Here is an 18,647-nt window from a genome sequence, read left to right as displayed (position 1 = left end):
TGGCTTGGGGAAGTGACCATAAAGGCAGATTCCGTATTCCTGTAAATCTCAGGCATCCGCTGGTTTGGCTGCAGTTCAGGAAACAAGGTTTCAGATACAAGATAAGGCGTGACAGCTGTCAGATAAAGAATGAGTGAAGGTCACGGTTTAAAATGCTTAAGATCATTCCATTTTAAAGTTATCTTTTTTGGGGAAATCATTTTTATATAACTGAGGCTAGCTTCTATTTTTAAAAGCTGCCAGAGAAGAGCTGCCGTGAATAGGACAATGCGTTGAACCTAATTTAGGCCTTAGGAGCTTTCACTTGACATACTGTAAAATAAGTCTCCCCTTCTCCAGGCAACTAGTTCTGACCTTTGCCACTATGTATTCATGCTAAATTTACACAAGCAGTTAACATACCTCTGAAATATCAAAGTGAAAGTCCAGGGTTTTCCCAGGTAATTCCTTAGACGCACTGGTCCATACTCGATGTATTTCTATCTTTGAAAGGTCACTGTGTTGGTAGGAAGGTAAAACTAGGCTGGCAGATCGAGAAACTACTAGCTTCAAGATATTCAAAGCTTCTCTCCAGTGGACGCTCTGAAGGAAATAAAACAGTCAATGGGTAAAAATAATTAAAAAAACAACAACACTAATATGCCGCTAGCTACCGAAACTTCTAATGACCTCGGTCAGAACTCATTGATTTAAAACAGTGCGGGAAATTCTGTGATAAGTAAAAGGCAAATGACATAAAAAGATAATTTATGCATAAGAGGAGCTACATTTAGGAAACAAGAATAAAAAAAGACCCGTGTTGTCCACATTCAAATAAGTAAAAGTTTAAAATAACAAGGTACCATTTTTGCTAATGAGGTATTTCTTCAGTTTGAAAAACAAAACAAAACAGAAAACAAACAACTGCCCCCCCTCCCCTGCAGCAACCCTCATTGCATTTTATGCTACTTCTACTCACTCTTTCTCAAGGTTCTCCCACCTCCAGTTTCCAAGCTTCCTGGGTCCTTCTCCTACTTCTCTGGCTCTTCCTGCCCCATATGCTCCTGGACATCTGATCTCTGCCCTCAGCCCTCTTCTCTTCTTCTCCACATCTTCCTCATGACCTAACCCAGGAATCTGGGTGCCATTCTTACCTCCCCTCTTTCCCTCCCTCCTGAGAACTTGATCCCCCCACCCCCCTCCATTCCTGTTGGCACTGGCTCAGCTGAATCCTCTCTGGCTTCTGCCTGGACTACTTCAATGGCCTCTTAACTGGTTTCCCCAGTTGCAGCCTCTCCTTGGCTCCATCATCAAACCCACTCCAGCTACAGTGATCTTTCTAGAATCTTCAGCTCAAGCCACTTCCCCGCTTAAACTCCTTCAAGGGCTCCATCTGGTGGACAAGGTGGAGTCCACATTCCTTGAGCAAGGCCTGCAGGGGTAATCTCCCCCAGGCGACTCCTGGAGTTGCCCAAACCAGCCAAGGTCTCTTAGCCTCTGTGCCTTTCCTCATGCTATTCCCTCATCCTGGAATGCCCTTCCTCTCCTTATTGCCTTATCAAACTCCTACTCTTCCTGTAAGTCTCATTTGTTTCACCCTCTTTGTATCCCTGACAACCCCAAGCCGACTGAGGTACTTCTCCCACAAAAATATTGAACACAGATAAACTAGCATGATAAAAGTTATTATTTGCCTAGGCCTTGGAATAAAGTGCATGAAATAAAACACATTTCCTTCACTGTTAAATTCTGCACACGGGAGGTCATGGTTTGAATATGAAATTAGCCACCATTCAAGATAAGATCTTGAGTACCAGGGATGGCCCACAGGCCTAAGAATAGGTAGCCTAATAAAACAATCTCTTTTTTTTTAAACTAGCGGCACATGATTAGTAGAAAGATGTGAACTGACCCTCTGTCTCTCATGAGTGTAAAGTGAGAAAGTGGTAATGAATGCCTACCACATGGTACAACTATTACTGGAGCAACGCCACTCGAAAAAAAAAAAGCTTGAAAATCATTTTTAGCATTAAGTAATTTTCTGCAAGTAATGTGACTGGTGAACTGAGGATGGAATAAAAAAAAAGTTTAAAACTGTATGCCTTAGTCAATGAGTTTAACCAGAGAAAAACCTAGCATTTGCCCTTGAACTCTGAAACTTACCAAGTACACTACGTTTGTTTGTTGGAGTATTTTCAAGTACATTTACGCCACTTTCTTAACCTTAATTCCTTCAACTCTAAAGGGACAATTTGAACCTCTGAACTAACTGTTCGCATTTGAAACGCCTGGCCTAGAACCAGGCACAAGCAAGTTGCTTCTTCCTTCTCCATTGAAATAGGACCCCTCAAATGAGACCCTGCCCCTGCCCTCCCAGCCAGGAGTGTGCTTTCAATACCCAGCTAAGAAGCCCAAGAAGCAGAGGTGTCCTCTGAAGGCTCAGGACCGCACTGCGGCCTGGTCCTGCCTTTTTCCTCAGGATACCACTCAGGGTGTGGTCGGCCACCGTCTCAGCCGCTCTCAGCACATTATGGATATCAATGAATGAACGTGCAGCTTGGCACCCATACAGTTCTATGGCCAAGTACAAAGAAAGCTCTATGCAAAGCCTCAGTCTTTCCGGAATGACTTTCTGGAAACATCCTGGTTCAAATACTCACTTGCACGTATTTTTCAATGGTTTTCAGAACTTCCACATTGAACTGCTTTACCGGAACGACAGAAAGGTCCATGTAGCTGAGCAGACTGTAGATCACTTGCAGGAGCGGCTGCTGCATGCTGGGGAGGCCCTTCTCCAGCAGCTGTGGGGAAAAGCACAGAGTGAGTCAGTTTGACACCAGATTTTCACACAGAAGCACCGGGGTTTCCGAGTACCTTTATGATTGCACATTTCCTTAGGAGGGAAAAGAAAATCCTAACTACTGAAGAAATGGAGGTATTATCAAAGGCAACGCAGGTAGGTCTGAGTATATAAATATAATATTACACAATGGAATGCAACAAAATAAACCTCAAAAGGAAAGCATCAAACACCACTAATGACTGAAAAATATAAATGAAAACGAAAGATACATTTATCAGTTATCGAATTGGCAAAGATTAGAAACTGATGATAGTATTGGTGAGGATATAAGAAGAGTATTCTTACACATCAGTGGAAATGTAGATTGGATAATTTGGCATTGAGATCAACAGTGCTAAAAGGGTTCATATCTTTTGAAATACTAATTACACTTTTAGGGACTTTTCCAAACCTAGAGATAAATACTAAGATTTAAGTAAGAGATTTCACCAAGGCATTATTTATAATGGTTAAAAAAAAAACAACCCACACAAAACAAGAAAGCTCTGTAAGCAATTTAAATGTCAAACACTAGGGAAATGGATACATAAATTATGGTAAATTGTATGATGAAATATCATGCAGTCAATAGAATGACATTTTTAAAGATAGTAAAGGATATCAGATAATATTAAGTGAAAGAGGAAGGCTATATAATTTCTATATAATAGATGATGTCAACATTGATGTGAATGGGTGTGTTATATAGAATTAATGCTGGAAGTAAACCCAACAAAATGTTGATAGCGTTTCTTCCTAGATAATATAATTATTTTTGAACACATACTGCTTTTATAGTCAGCGGGAAAAAAAAATAAATGACATTTTCAAAAAGGAAAGTAGGGTCTTCCCTGGTGGCGCAGTGGTTGAGAGTCCGCCTGCCGATGCAGGGGACACGGGCTCGTGCCCTGGTCCGGGAAGATCCCACATGCCGCGGAGCGGCTGGGCCCGTGAGCCATGGCCGCTGAGCCTGCGCGTCCGGAGCCTGTGCTCCGCAACGGGAGAGGCCACAGCAGTGAGAGGCCCGCGTACCGCAAAAAAAAAAAAAAAAAAAAAAAAAAGAAAAGCAAAATAATGAGAAAACTGATGTGACAGACATAATGAAAAAGGTTACTGTTCAAAATTAAAAATTAATAGAAATGATTCAAATAAATGCTGAAATTCCACATCAAAAGTGGCCCATGGGCTTCCCTGGTGGCGCAGTAGTTGAGAATCTGCCTGCCGATGCAGGGGACACGGGTTTGCGCCCCGGTCCAGGAAGATCCCACATGCCGCGGAGCGGCTGGGCCCGTGAGCCATGGCCGCTGAGCCTGCGCGTCCGGAGCCTGTGCTCCACAACGGGAGAGGCCACAACAGTGAGAGGCCCGCGTACAGCAAAAAAAAAAAAAAAATTACTATAAAATAGAAATAAATAGAGCCCGCGTGCCACAACTACTGAAGCCCGTGCGCCTAGAGCCCGTGCTCTGCAACGAGAGAAGCCACTGCAATGAGAAACCCGCGCACCGCAACGAAGAGTAGCCCCCGCTCGCCATAACTGGAGGAAGCCCGCACGCAGCAATGAAGACCCAACGCAGCCAAAAATACAATAAATAAATTTTTTTTAAAAAGTGGCCCAAAGAAATAACTGAACAGTTAACAGATGAGGAAATATACAATTCCACAAATCTATTGTATGAAAAAAGGAATATCTTCACTCGAAAGGAAATACATAAAGAGATTAATTTTAAAGTACCAATAAAAATATTCAACTGAAAACATGTATAAATGGAATGATAGAATTTAGTGGGGATATGGGATAACCTGAATATTTATACATTGTTTGTAGTATTGTAAACTGGGAAAATCTCTGTGAAGACCAATTTCCCAAATGCACACATTTTCCCAAATGTATCCAGGAGCTTTACCTGGATAGATTTTTTGGGAAATGCCATCAGGAAAAATGAGCTAAATATAATCTGATAAAAAGTCTGCATCAAAGGACTATTTTTTAAAAAAATTATGAATACAAGCAACAAAAGGTAGATGGTTAACGATATAATTCCACAGTTATTGAAAGTGACAAGATGTGAGCTATGTCAACACATACACACATACAAAGTTAGGGTGAAGTGAGCACAGCAGGTTCAATGGAAACAGTGACCACAGCTGCCTAAAATTATACGTAGGTACCTGGCCAACACCTGAACGAACATGGGACTAACTGAAATAGAAGTTAATTTATATCATATGTAGTGAGTAGGTAAGTTTATAATAAAATTTTTGGTGACAATTATTGATAAGGGCAGCATAGAACAAATTAGGATATCCATTTTAATTTATTTTTTTATTGTGGTAAAATACATATAATATAAAATTTACCATTTTAACTATTTCTAGGTGTACAATTTAGCGGCATTAAGTACACCCACATTGTTGTGCAACCACGACCACTATTTATTTCCAGGACTTGTTCATCATCCCAAACTGAAACTCTATAACTGTAAAACAAGGGCTATAAATTTGCCTCTTCTATGTTCCTCATGTAAGTGGAATCATGTATTTGTCCTCTTGTGTCTGGCTGATTTCACTTAGCATAATATTTTCAAGGTTCATCTATGTTGTAGCATGTGTCAGTACTTCATTCCTTTTTAAACCTGAATAATATTCCATCGTATGTACAGACCACAGCCCATCTGTATTTTTGAAACTTTTATGTCTAGTGAACCAAACAAATTTTGCCTCCTTGCTCTCTCCCAGTTCACCTTGTTTTAAAACAGGCATTGGCTGCCTTGGTAAGCAGGGTGTTTGCATTGTTTATCCTGGTTCTTCTTGTGTGCTAAGGTATGTGTGTGCTGGATTAGTAACTCTTGCAGGGACAGATGTGACCAAGGTGATTATCAAAAGCAGTAGGGTGGCACTTAAGAAAGGTTCTTTAAATGCCAGGGATGGGGGTGTGAAAAGAGCAAAATAATCCTCGGCTGTTGACAGTGCGAATACAGCCCAATATTGCTGATCTGTGTTGCAAATCAAAATCCTGCAGGGTCAACTATACATGCTGGTGGATGAAGCAGCTACCTTTTTCTAGGTAGAGGCTTTCAGCCTTATGGAGCCTTTCTAAAAATGGTTGATTCTTAACCTATCTGCATTCTAAATTGGTGATATAATACAAGAAAAATTAGAATGGACTGTCTTCATCACTTCTGAAAAGGCCCCAGCAAGAGGAATGAACACAGATCCAGGAGGAAAAGCAAACGCTGAAAATGCTAAAACAAGGTAATACTATCAATCACTTGCCTCATAGATTTCATGACCTTGTATAGCAAAACTAGCTGGAGTCTGGGGGTGCTAAAGAATACATTTCTTCACTTGCCGAAAGTGGTAAGTATTTCTAGCATCAGCGTACACAGAAGTCAGAGTAGGGGTTTGCAATGAATGTGCTAGGAACACACTGGTATGAGGACAAAAATCCCATCCCAGTCTTAAAAACAAACACAAAAGATGAAGATAAAAAGTTTTTTTTCCAAAATATATGCTTTGTTAATGAGTTCAGAGCAAACAACCATTAAACATAGAAGCCACACTATAATCCTTAAATAAGATTTGAACATCCAGAATAACGCAGAAAAAATCTCCTCATCTCTGCCATGTCTGACAGGTATTAGTGTAGTAAAAAGGAGTTTAAGCTTTGGAGGCAGCTATAGCTCATTTCACCTTAAACTTGTGCCAGATTACTTAACCCGGCTGAGCCTCGGAATTTTTGTTAAAATAAAGAATCCTACATCACTGGGTTGTTGTGAGGATTTTAAATGATTCCACACAGCATCTATGACAGTAGATAACAGGTGATCAATAAGTTAAGGCTATTGTTATCAGTTTTACATACATATTTTACCCATAGAAACTATAACAGATTTTATCCTTAATTGAAGAGCTTACCTCTGCCAGGTAGGTAACCATATTCAAGGTAATGTCAGCATATGCTTCGTGAAGGTATCGACAGACCACGTTGACCCACGTGGTACAGTCCCTCGTGTAGCTGTGTGTTTTATAAAGAGTCATGACATGTGCAAGATTGGAAAGTTTGGGGTTCTTCTCTTCCAAACAAACCTTTTACAAGAAGAAAATCAATTAGGGATAAAATAGCCTGATGAATAGGAAGAAACGTCAGCAATTTTGCTATAAGCCCCAGCAGCCTGGAAAATTGATCGATACATTTTCTGGGTAGCTGCAGAGGCGCTTAGTAATTTAATTTTCACAATTTTTTTCCAATTGTTTTCTCAATAATGAAATGACAATGCAAATCAGCCACCCAGAGATGTGAATTACTCGTGATATCAGTTATTGTTTTCAGGTTTTTGAAACTCAGCACCTTGTCTGAGCCTGGTAATCTCTGTCCACCATTAGGCCTTGGATCTGCCCGAGGGTGAAACTGTAAGGCATACCTGAGCAATCCTTTCGGCTATATCCTTACAGAACTGGCCGGGGTTTTCAAAATGCTGTATCAGCTGGGGCAGAAGACACAAGACATTCAGTGGAAACCCTGGATTAGAGAAGATACAATGGAGACAAGTGAATATGGTGCATTTGAACCATTAATAGCGGGAAGGCATATTACAGATTTTATTCTGAGGTGATGCAAAAGCAGCCTTTTGAAGCAGCTTTGATCTGAACCAACATAAATCCAGGAAAAATGTACGACTGCAATGGCACCGTTTCAAAGGAGGCACTGAAGTACATTTGTAATTTGCAGGTTCAGCGGCTGTTTTGCTACGGACTGTTGCAAATAAGAATGATTGGCACAGATTTTAAAAAGCAGATTAAAATGAACTGAAGCACTAGTTTGAATTTTTATCAAAAATGTATTTTAAGGAAAACCTGCTTGAGAAGACACAGGCCAATCAATTTAAGTCTTACTCATGTAATCAGAAAGATTCTTTAAAATGATGAGGAGTAGCTTAGTTCCACTGTATTACGCTTTGGCTTCCTGGAAAGAATTCTGGGCCACAAGCCATGGTATTAAAAATCTGGTTTGTTGTTGGCTTAATTCAAAACGATAGGGAACCAAGGGAATTTTCAAGAGGAAAAGAAAGGCTTAGAAAAATAAAAGATTTAGGAGTTAAGAAAAAAGGGAAAAAAGTCTGTACAACAGCAATGGAATAAACCAACACTGTCTGCAATTTGATCTGGAAAGCATAAAGAAACGATTACTGTCTTATGTATTACTCCTACCCCTTTTATGCTATTGCCTTAAAAATATCTCTTACAATATACAAAATTAAGACTTATATAGAATTTTAAGACTTATATAGAATTTTAAAAGAAAGAACAAAGTATTCCCAAAGAACCATTTTTAAGCAGAATTGTTAGAAGTACTAAGCCCACATTATCTTATTACACTAAACATGAGTCCCACCATGACCAGACCGTAAGAGCGTGAGTGATGTGGGCTTTACCAATGGCTTGGGATGAGTCCACCATGGATACTCTGGACACCGGTGTCAGCAAACTGAACAGCTGCAGGGTAAGGTCGGTGGTGGTGACGGAGGTGAATCCCTTCAGGAGCAGCTGCTGCAACCCTGAGAAGTCCGCCCACTTGAGCTGTGCCTGGAGTTTCTCCAGTTTTTCTCGGTTCTCAGCTTTATCGAGTGGCATGTGAGCCAGCAGTCTGTTCAACAACCTTAAGGCCATTAGGTATTCAAACTCAAAATCGGATTCCATCAAGGCCACCGTGACCCAAAAGATGGTGGCCAACAGGTTGGTTGGATGGTTTATGTGTGATGGGTCTGTGAGGCTGTCCTTCAAGGAAGATGAGCTTCTGGTTTTTGAGGAGAGGCCTTGTTGGGTACAGGCCTGAATTCTGTCCAGGGTGGCACTCCGAGGTGGGTCTGAGGACCGGTCGACAACACCAAACTTCTTGGGCACAGAGAAGCTCCTTTGATGCCGGCTGCGCTCTGCAGTTGCTGTGCTGCCGCTGGCTATTCCAGGGTTCACATTGAGTTGTCCTGTGCTCTTTCTGCTTGCTGTTAGTTTAGCGCTAGAGCTTAAGTCTGGTGATGAAGAGCTGGGTATAAAAGTTAAAAAGTTCAATAGGAAGGCAACACATTTCAGTGAAAGGCTAGTCCTCTCAAGATCCATCAACAAACAATGAGGAAGGGAAATCATTCTTTGGAAATATTACTTTCTACTCATTTTTCCATATTCTTAAACTGAAAGAATATGTTTCCTTATTCTTAAACATAAAGCTATGAAAAACAAAACTTAATCAGAACCACCCTCACCAACAAAACCAAATACTGATTTCCACTTATCAAAAAGTTAGGGCTTTCCTGGTGGCACTGTGGTTGAGAGTCCGCCTGCCGATGCAGGGGACACAGGTTCGTTCCCCAGTCTGGGAAGATCCCACACGCCGCGGAGCGGCCGGGCCCGTGAGCCATGGCCGCTGAGCCTGCGCGTCCGGAGCCTGTGCTCCGCAACGGGAGAGGCCGCAGCAGTGAGAGGCCGTGTACCCCTCAAAAAAATTAAATAAAATTAAAAGTTAAAGATTTAAGCAGTTGTCTGTAAAGTTTACTGATCTTTCATTTATTTTGTTTGAATTTGGTTAAGAGTAATTACAAAATAAAATGTACCTGATAGGTACAAATGTTAATATTCCATTAACTGACTGATAAAAAGAACAGATAAAGAAATATCTAGGAAAAAAAAGTAAATGTTTGTGTCAAAGGAAAATTTTTGCACTTATAAACGTTTATGAAAAATGATTTCTAAATCTATTTCAGCCTGAAAAGATAGAACTCTTTATGAACATTCCTGTTAAATTTTTACTGGTTTAGATTAATCTGTAGGTTTCTGTAGATAAGTATGTATGATGTTAGTAATCACACTAAAATTATGTATGCATAAAAATGTTCAACTTAAAAATGAAACAAAGCTCAATGTGATATAACATTGCTGACTGAAATTCAAGCAAGATGAGCTTAATTACACAAACAGAATGCAAAATTGTGAATGATTTGAAATGGGCTATTAAACATTGTCAGGAGCAAAAGGAATTGAAAAATTAAAAAAAAGAAAGATCCTAAGGTAGAAATTTCTTCAAGTAAGATCAACATTTATTCCAACTGTTTTTATAGTGATCGATCAGTTGTGTTTCATATATATTCATTTAAAAAATAATACTTTGGGGCTTCCCTGGTGGCACAGTGGTTAAGAATCTGCCTGCCAATGCAGGGGACATGGGTTTGATCCATGGCCTGGGAAGATACCACATGCTGCAGACAGACTGAGCCCATGTGCCACAACTACTGAGCCCACGTGCCACAACTACTGAAGCTCGCGCACCTAGAGCCCATGCTCTGCAACAGGAGAGCCCACCGCAATGAGAAGCCCACACACCGCAAGGAAAAGTAGCCCCCACTCTTCGCAACGAGAGAAAGCCCGCACGCAGCAGCGAAGGCCCAATGCAGCCAAAAATAAATAATAGGACTTCCCGGTGGTGCGGTGGTTAAGAATCCTCCTGCCAATGCAGGGGACATGGGTTCGAGCCCTGGTCCAGGAATATCCCACATGCCACGGAGCAACTAAGCCCATGTGCCACAACTACTGAGCCTGTGCGCCACAGCTACTGAGCCCACGTGCCACAACTACCGAAGCCCATGCGCTTAGAGCCCATGCTCCACAACCAGAGAAGTCACCACGATGAGAAGCCAGCCAAAATAAAAAAAAAATTTTTAATTAAAAAATAAAATACTTTGTTTCAATAGAATGTAATAAATAGAATTACATAAAATTTGAAAAAATAAAGAAATAGGAAATGAAAAATGATTAATATTTGTATTATTTAGAAATAACATTTGTCTATCTTGCTGATGTTTTAAAATACTTATCTACTGTGTGCATGTGTGTGTGTGTTTGTGTGTGTGTGTGTGTTGTAACTTCTTTTTTTTTAACTTAAGGAAATGTCATACATACTTTCTTGGATCATACACAGACTTCCAAAACTGGATTTGTTCTTTAGACACTGCCCAAAGTCCAGGCATTTCCCAAATATTCAGTACAGCATATTTGATTTTCAAAACGAAGTTAAACTGATTCTCACCGAGATAATACAGTTAAGAGATCACTGTTCTTCAGGCAGTCAGACAAGTTATCCACAGCAGCTTCCAAGGTAAGGAGTGCTTCCATTACATAACCCTGCCAAACAGGCAAAGACAACATTCTGTACTGCTTATAACTATTGTTAACTTCCGGAAGATAACTTTAATCAAAGCAAACTATTCAAATAATGGTAATATTGAAAGCTAGACAGTCATGGTTACTTTAATGTACAAAGGCTACACACAAATTTTAAGGGCCACTTAGGAAATTCAGATGGCTTAGGAGTTAGCAGATAATCATGAAGATTTATTTCCCTAGCTGTGAGGTCTTCCACAGATCAATCTCATTTGAAATCCAACAGGGAGGGACAAGGGGCAAGCATGGCCCCTTGTTGAGGGGGATGGTGGGCTCTGAAATACAGAGTGGCAACATCTGAAAGCCAGAGATTAAGAGACGAAGTAGGAGAAGGGCTGTGTTCCAGGGGCATTTTATAGTGTACTGCCAATGGCCAGGAGGAGGAAAAGAAACTGAAGCCTACAGGCGTGCAGGTCCTCTGAGATGCAGAACATTTCTGGTGGAAAAGAAGGGCTTGGCCCAAGCTACAGAGCTTGTAATGCCCCTGGCTTTCCAGCTCCCTGGTCTCTGGGGTCGCCAGTCCACAGGGTCTTCCTGTGGCATCTATTCTCCCCACTATTTCTTTCCCTTTTCTCAGTTTATGGAAGGCTAACCACACAGACAGGTGTGGTGCTTTGCACAGATACAATAGCGATCCCTTCTCTGGGTGGGCAGGTTGCACAACTGCATCTTAGGTTGTTAGTAGAAAAGATAAAACAAGACAACTCCCTAAGCCCCCACCAAATAAAATCACTAAAGACAAAACAACACAGAGTCACCACAGGATTTCAGTTGTTGGCTCAATAAAAGTGTCCACTGAATTTCTAGAACAATGCCTCCTGGAGTGATTTTTGTAAAAATAAAAGTCAACCTCTAGAATTTTAAAATAAATTTTACATGTCCAAATGGCTGGGATACTTGGAGAGAGGAAGAAAGCTCAAAGGAAGTTATTAACACCCCATCTTTGAGCTGAGAGAAGGGTGAGTTCCTGGACTTTCCCTCCATACCTGAATCTCATCTCCATGCTCTCCAATCACCTCCACCAGCCTCGAGAGAAGGTCCGACAAGGCGTGTGCTGACAGTGGCTGTTTGAGGGCCCGGAATATCTGGAAGGACCGGCCGGCATAGTGTCTGGAAGAGCTGGCGAGGGCTGTCTGCAGAGCGACTTCACTCAGGTGCTGCTCCAGGTGGAAACCTAGGGCACAGGGGTGGGAGCAGGTCAGCCGCTCCTCTGCAAACCTCGGACACCGGTTATCCGCACGTTTACAACAGGCTAGCTGCACAGCGCTGGTGGTACTTACTTAAAAATTAACCATTTTAAAATAAAACCCAAATCTGAATCAGTCTTAAGGAGGCATAGTGGAGTACAGTCAGAAGCTTTGGAGCAAGGTTGTCCTAGTTTTGAATGGGGGATTTGGGACTCTGGGAAAGAAGCTAATTAATTCTCTGTGAGCCTGCTTCCTTGTCTTTACCTTGTGAATAGTAGCATTTACCTTAGAGGGGTTGTGAAAATCAAACAACTTTAAAAGGGCTTAGTACTGTCTCTGACACATAATATGTGCTCACAAGTGTATTATTATTTATTACGCTGCTATTGTTTGACATTGTTCTTCTGTACTTTTTACATAGAATACTTTCACTCCTGTTTTCATAAGAGAATTTGTTAGAAACAAGTTTTTGGAGGACTTGTGTATGCAGAGGAAAGCGAAGCATAGCCAAGGCCTGGGCCAAAGTCTTTGCTCTTCAGAATAGTCCATAAACATGCAGATACGGAGGTGTAGGCACTGCAAAGGCAGGCATCGTTTAAACTCTCACCTGAATATTTGTTCCTCCACCAGCATGAAGGCAATCTCAGTCCTCAGAAAACCATGTGAGCAGACAGCAATGAAAGCAAAAGGGAAAGTCCATGACTGAATTCTGGGCCACTAAACCCTACACTTGCTGTGCCTCTTTACAGGGAGAAAATCAGGCCACGAGAGTCACAGGACATGATGAAAACATCGACTTGAGCTGTCTCCGTGGTCTAGAGGCTCTGTGGCACATTTGATTGTCTCACGAATGAGGACCAGGAGGGAAAATTCAGTGTTATTGTTGTTATAGCTGCTGCTTGGCTGTCTCACCCCAGGGACGTGTAGACCATGTAAGAAAATGTTCCTGCAGAGTCAACAAAGGGTCCTGGGAGGTGGACTTAGACACACACTCAGGGTAGTAAACACAGGGTTAAACCCATATAGGCAGTTCACAACCTATGAACGGACGTTTCAAAATAGTTTTTTACACCTTTATTTTGCTCTTCAAAACATTTTTCTACTTAAGCCATTTAATATATGGGGGTTAGGTCCCCGGCAATGGACAAGAGCTTATTTAACCCATGCTGCTGGAACTATACGAGCAGGTTTGCAGGATCCTCCCCCGTCCCCCCACCACTAAGACCATGTCCTTCGGGAAAAGCTATTTAATGGGTGGCAGAGAAAAGAAAAAGGTTTCCTTTACTCCCTGTTACACACTGAACGTACATTTCCCAGCCTTCCTTGAAATCAGGCGTGACCTCGTGCCTGAGTTCTGGCCAGTGGAATGTAGGAAGAAGCACTGGACGTCACATGCAAAGCTAGAACTGTAAACTCGTCCCGAGCAATCCTCCAAGCACTCTCTTCCTTCACCTGCCCCACGGACACAGAGGGCTGAGCAGAGACCTCCGAGCCTAGGGGATGACAGGGCCACAGGGCAGAGGGTCCCTGAAGCACCAGGTGGAAGGCTGTCTCCCAAATGTCCACATTGAACTGTTATGTGATCCAGAAATAGTCTCTTGTGTCAGGTCTCTGAGCTTTGGGGGTTATAGCAGCTATGCTACCATGACTAATACAAGTGTTTCCAGGAACACATTTTATTGTGCTGGATTGGAAACAGGCAGAAAGTAGCGATGTACAAGGAAACTGAGGTGGGTAAAAATATCTCGTGCAAGATGTGAAAAGACATACAATATTCTAAGCAGCCTGAAATACCCTCTGAGAATACGCTATATAAGGTATTCATACGTTTTCTCATTCTTAGTATCTTCATACAATCAAGAGTGTTACACAAATGAAGAGTTCACATGCATCATAAATTTCTTCCTTTAGGCTATTAAGTGACTTTTAAGTGGGGGAAATACCAATAAAAGCAGTCTTAATATTTCAAAGAAATTCCAAAGGGGAAACTCAAAACAAGAAATGGCAATCCTATTCCTAGAACAACTTTCCCATTTCAGTTTAACAGTATTTTTTGTTTTTTAGTAAGTATACTCTGATAATGGAAGGAGATCTGGCTAATCTGGAATGTTTCAAACTGTGAAATGTGCTAATTATCAGAGCAGCCAGGAGAGGTGGTGAGCCCTATTTACTATGGCCAGCCTGCTGTGTGAAAAAAGGCAGGGATAGCTGTTGTATCCTGCTGAGGAACCAAATTTAAATTTCACACACATATCAGCCCAGGCCAAGCTGAATCTGAATGGAATGCAGCTAAGGGCTTAAATGTTGTGACGGTACTACTGTCTAAATTAGAATCAGACTGTGTTCAGAATATTGAGTGGTCACTGGCACAGGACTTGCCAGCAAATACTTTTAAAGCCAAAACATTTTATCGCAAAATTCTTTAAAAAAAAAAAAAAAGTTTGCAAGGCTGACAATTTTCACAGTTGAGTCTGACAGTCAGTGACTATGACTTCTTTCTCAGGGCCTTCTTTAAATAAAATTAATACAGGCACAGTTTAATTCTAGTAAGGTAAATGAAGCAAGGAGAACAGAGACATCGGGGAAATTATTTGATAGAGCATAATGCAAGTATCAGTATATGTGACATTAACTATCACTCAGGCACATGTGAAAAAGCTTCAGTATCCTCTGTGAATATTCCTTTGCTATGGCTTCCGAATGCAGGATTTTACACACACACACACACACACACACACACACACACCCCACATCCCCCACCGCCACACACAAATACATACACAGTGTGTGGTTATATGGGGAGAATGAGCTCCATTATAGAAAAATGCTGAAAGTGGGATTTGGAGAAACAGGATGAAGTACCTGATTTGGAATCTCTAAACACGGATACAACATGACGTAGAAAATTAGTGAGCTGTTCAGCACTCTTTGAATTCTGATTTTTGGGTGTGATGTCCTCATGGCACCAAAGTGGACCAAATGCCCTTCAACAAAATACACAAAATGTCAAAAATGTAACTATCATTTTCCATTTTTAAAACCATATACACAGTTCTAACTCCAAAGGTACAACATACATTTTTTAAAATTTTACATATTAATTTGGTGGTAAATTTCAGTCTTCTAAAGCTTAAGAGCATACTCAAAACAGATCTAGCTAATTGATGGAGACACACTTTTTCTTATGTTTTACCCACAAAATTAAAACCTCTCAATTCACCAGGACAGTGTTTATTTAGCACATAGTAGGTGCTATGTAAGTGTCTGTTAAACAAAATGATATAATATGTTAAATAAAATATAGATTTAGACACAGACTCAATTTCTATGTCTTAGAATTTGCAGAGATAATGCCTTTATCACGATCACATCATTAGGTTGCCAAATACTGTAGCACCAACTTGAAGATACAAGCCTCTGTTGTCTACTTGGTTTTCTACAGTAAGAATGGGATGGATCCAGGGGTGAGAATTTTAGAGAACACCCTTCCCAACACTGACAGCAGTGAGTGGTGACAACACCTTTCTTCTCCACAAACCAGTCAGGTCTTGGAGGTACCCAGTATGGAGGCATCACCAGCCCCTCCCTGAGCTTCCTGTATGTTAAATTCTATATTGAGTTGAGTGCACAGAATACTCTAAACCATTAATTGAAAAAAAAAATGCTCTCTCTTCATTTTTTGCATTACTTGATGCATTAGTTGAATAAAGAAAAATCACGTGAGATACTAGATAACAAATATTTATATAGACTAGACTTCCGGGACTTAATTCACTGAGGAAGGTCAGCATGTCCCAGGTCACAGGTAAGCATGCGTTTATACAAATACTGGACCTCAGGGGACTAGAGATTTGGAAGCCTTCCAAGTTAAATTGTTCCTTAGAAGAGCCAGAAGACCTGCAAAAAACAGGATCGCTCGCAGTTTTTCTCGATTTTGATTTCGTATTAGTTTAATCCCTTTCCTTTCACGTGTCCTTATTGTTTCTGGTTTCTGGATTCCATTTAGAAATGACTCTTTGGACTACGGGAGCAGACAGCTGTCCTCTCTGCAGCTGCCACTGGGTTGACCGTGGCTAATATCTTTGGTTTCCAGAGTGATGCTCTTTGCCATGTCTCAACTCCCAGATCCCGGCAGCTCCAATAGATGGTGAAAGTCATGCTCACCTCCGGGAGCTACTTCTCCCGCCTCCATCTGCTGCAGGGTCTTTATGCACAAAATCTCCTTGCCCCTCAACTGTGACAATGCCTACCAGTGTCGGCCTTGTACACGGACTCCAGCAGACACAATTCAGAAGAGAGAAGACTTTGCTAGAACTCCAGGATTGCTTTTCCATCTGTGGTTTTAAAGTGATGTCTCTTTTCCAAAAGACTGACCTGAAAACAGCAGCCCATCTCCTGACCCCTCATTACCTGGTGGTCAGAAACTCAATGAGCTTGTTTGCCTTCTCGTCTGTTTCAGCAGCTGCGTCCACATCTTCAACCTCTTGGGTCATCTGCGGGAGGTTCCCACTGCTGTCTCCCAGACTGATGCTGGAGGAGGTGGAGCTGGAGCTCAGCCCCGAGTCTGGCACCGGGGAGGACTGGTCCTCTCTCAGGAAGTCAAAGCCACCTGGTGGAAGACAAGGTCAAGGTGGAATCTGCAGGCCGGGCACCTAATGAGGTCAGGAGGTGCGCATAAAGAAGTGTGTAGTTATTTAATTTTCGGGGGGAAAAAATGCTTCATTTTGGCTACGGCTATGATTAAATAAGACTGACACTCTTTCCCTGCTTACGGATTAGTTGCACTGCTGTGTAAACGAGAGTGCATTTGGTAATAGAGGGCGATCTGCTATTTTCTACTCTGGTGTTTTCTGGTTTTTTGGGGTTTTTTTTGCGGTACGCGGGCCTCTCACCGTTGTGGCCTCTCCCGTTGCGGAGCACAGGCTCCGGACGCGCAGGCTCAGCGGCCATGGCTCACGGGCCCAGCCGCTCCGTGGCAGGTGGGATCCTCCCGGACCGGGGCGCGAACCCGTGTCCCCTGCATCGGCCGGCGGATTCTCAACCACTGCGCCACCAGGGAAGCCCAACTCTGGTGTTTTAATTGACGCGTTCTACAAAAGAAGCGTGTGTGTCTGCATGTGCGTTCTCACACACGTGCACAGGTTGATGAAGAGTTCCGCTGCGCATGTGCACCTAACTGCTGTTAGTAAATTATTCTTGGGTAATAGACAACTTAAATACGTGAAATGATACCATTTTTGAGGATATCAACACTAACCAGTGATAAGTAGATGATACATAATGTTTTGAGTAACTGTACCCAGAATTGTGAATACTGTGTGTATATTAATATATTTTAATAAAATATGTCTCAAGGTAGGCAAAATAAATATGGTATAAGTAAATACTACAGTTAGCATTCTACATCTCTGGGTAGGTTGTGGGTTTGAAAATGTATACACACGACCATTCCTTTTCTCCTACTTAATAATTATAAAAAGTACATAGTTCTGGTGTGTCTGACAGATATATTAAATTAGGAGTAAGAAGCCCTGGGTCTGAGTATTATCTCTGCCATTTAATGTGTAATCTCAGGGAGTCATGTAACTTCCCTGTACCTCAGTTTCCTATTACAATAAGATGAAGACGATAATTTTTATCACATAGGTTTTTAGTATGGATTTGAAGGCAAGTATAGTTGAAACTGGGTGTTCAATAAATAATGAACAAATGTTTATAAAAAGAAGATACTTCTCAAAGTTTTACACCTAGTCCATGTGTACTATATAGAGATTCAATCATTTTACCAGGTCTTGCCTGCGGTATATTGTGTTTGGTTTGCTTTTGTAAATCCCCACTCTAAACCATTTTATGCCACATCAGTGGTATAGTGAATACAAAACTGATGCATTCAGAGATATACAACTTAACAGAGATTACAATTTTCTTATTCTAAGGCCATGTGCTTAACGGAATACATCCCTACCTTGGGGAGCTAGAACAGCCAGAGTCTTCAGAATCTTTTAATTAAGCATCATCTATAGTAAAGAGAGTTTTGTGTCTCTGAGAGGCTATTGATGGATTACTTTCAATTAGGTGTAGCTTGGTTCAAAATAAAGAGCTTAAACTGAGGTCACTAGTCCTTACATTTCAGAGTTAATGACTTCAGATTTGTTTTCCAGAGAAATATGCAACGTCTGTCAGAAGACAAGACAGGGCCCAGGACGAGAGTGCGTAAAAGGTCCTTCCTTTTCAAGGTAATGAGAGAAGTACGTGGTGACTTATGAAATGCCAGCCCATATCCAGTGCCAATGTGATGTACAAAATAACGAGGTAAAGAAAAGTAGCCCCAGGGCTTCCCTGGTGGCGCAGTGGTTAAGAGTCCGCCTGCCGATGCAGGGGACACGGGTTCGTGCCCCGGTCCGGGAAGATCCCACAGGCCGCGGAGCGGC

The 18,647-nt window shown here is 41.6% G+C and overlaps 1 protein-coding gene across 5 annotated transcripts in view; it reads right to left on the bottom strand.

The window, feature by feature from the left end:
• FRY (FRY microtubule binding protein) overlaps positions 1-18,647 on the bottom strand; it is a 342,122-nt gene that overhangs the window by 55,202 nt on the left and 268,273 nt on the right. For all 5 annotated transcript variants that reach the window (XM_055089601.1, XM_055089602.1, XM_055089603.1 and 2 more), the window contains 9 exons: positions 16,627-16,825; positions 15,079-15,200; positions 12,016-12,203; positions 10,896-10,990; positions 8,254-8,861; positions 7,243-7,340; positions 6,737-6,907; positions 2,640-2,780; positions 403-582 (listed from right to left, as the gene is read on the bottom strand). In XM_055089601.1, the coding sequence (XP_054945576.1) occupies positions 403-582; positions 2,640-2,780; positions 6,737-6,907; positions 7,243-7,340; positions 8,254-8,861; positions 10,896-10,990; positions 12,016-12,203; positions 15,079-15,200; positions 16,627-16,825 (1,802 nt within the window). The remainder of the gene's footprint in view (positions 1-402; positions 583-2,639; positions 2,781-6,736; positions 6,908-7,242; positions 7,341-8,253; positions 8,862-10,895; positions 10,991-12,015; positions 12,204-15,078; positions 15,201-16,626; positions 16,826-18,647) is intronic.

Source organism: Physeter macrocephalus, chromosome 13 (assembly GCF_002837175.3).
Source record: "Physeter macrocephalus isolate SW-GA chromosome 13, ASM283717v5, whole genome shotgun sequence".
NCBI lineage: Eukaryota > Metazoa > Chordata > Mammalia > Artiodactyla > Physeteridae > Physeter > Physeter macrocephalus.
The sequence above is the reverse complement of the archived record's forward strand: the minus strand, read 5'-3'. Positions and strand labels throughout refer to the sequence as shown.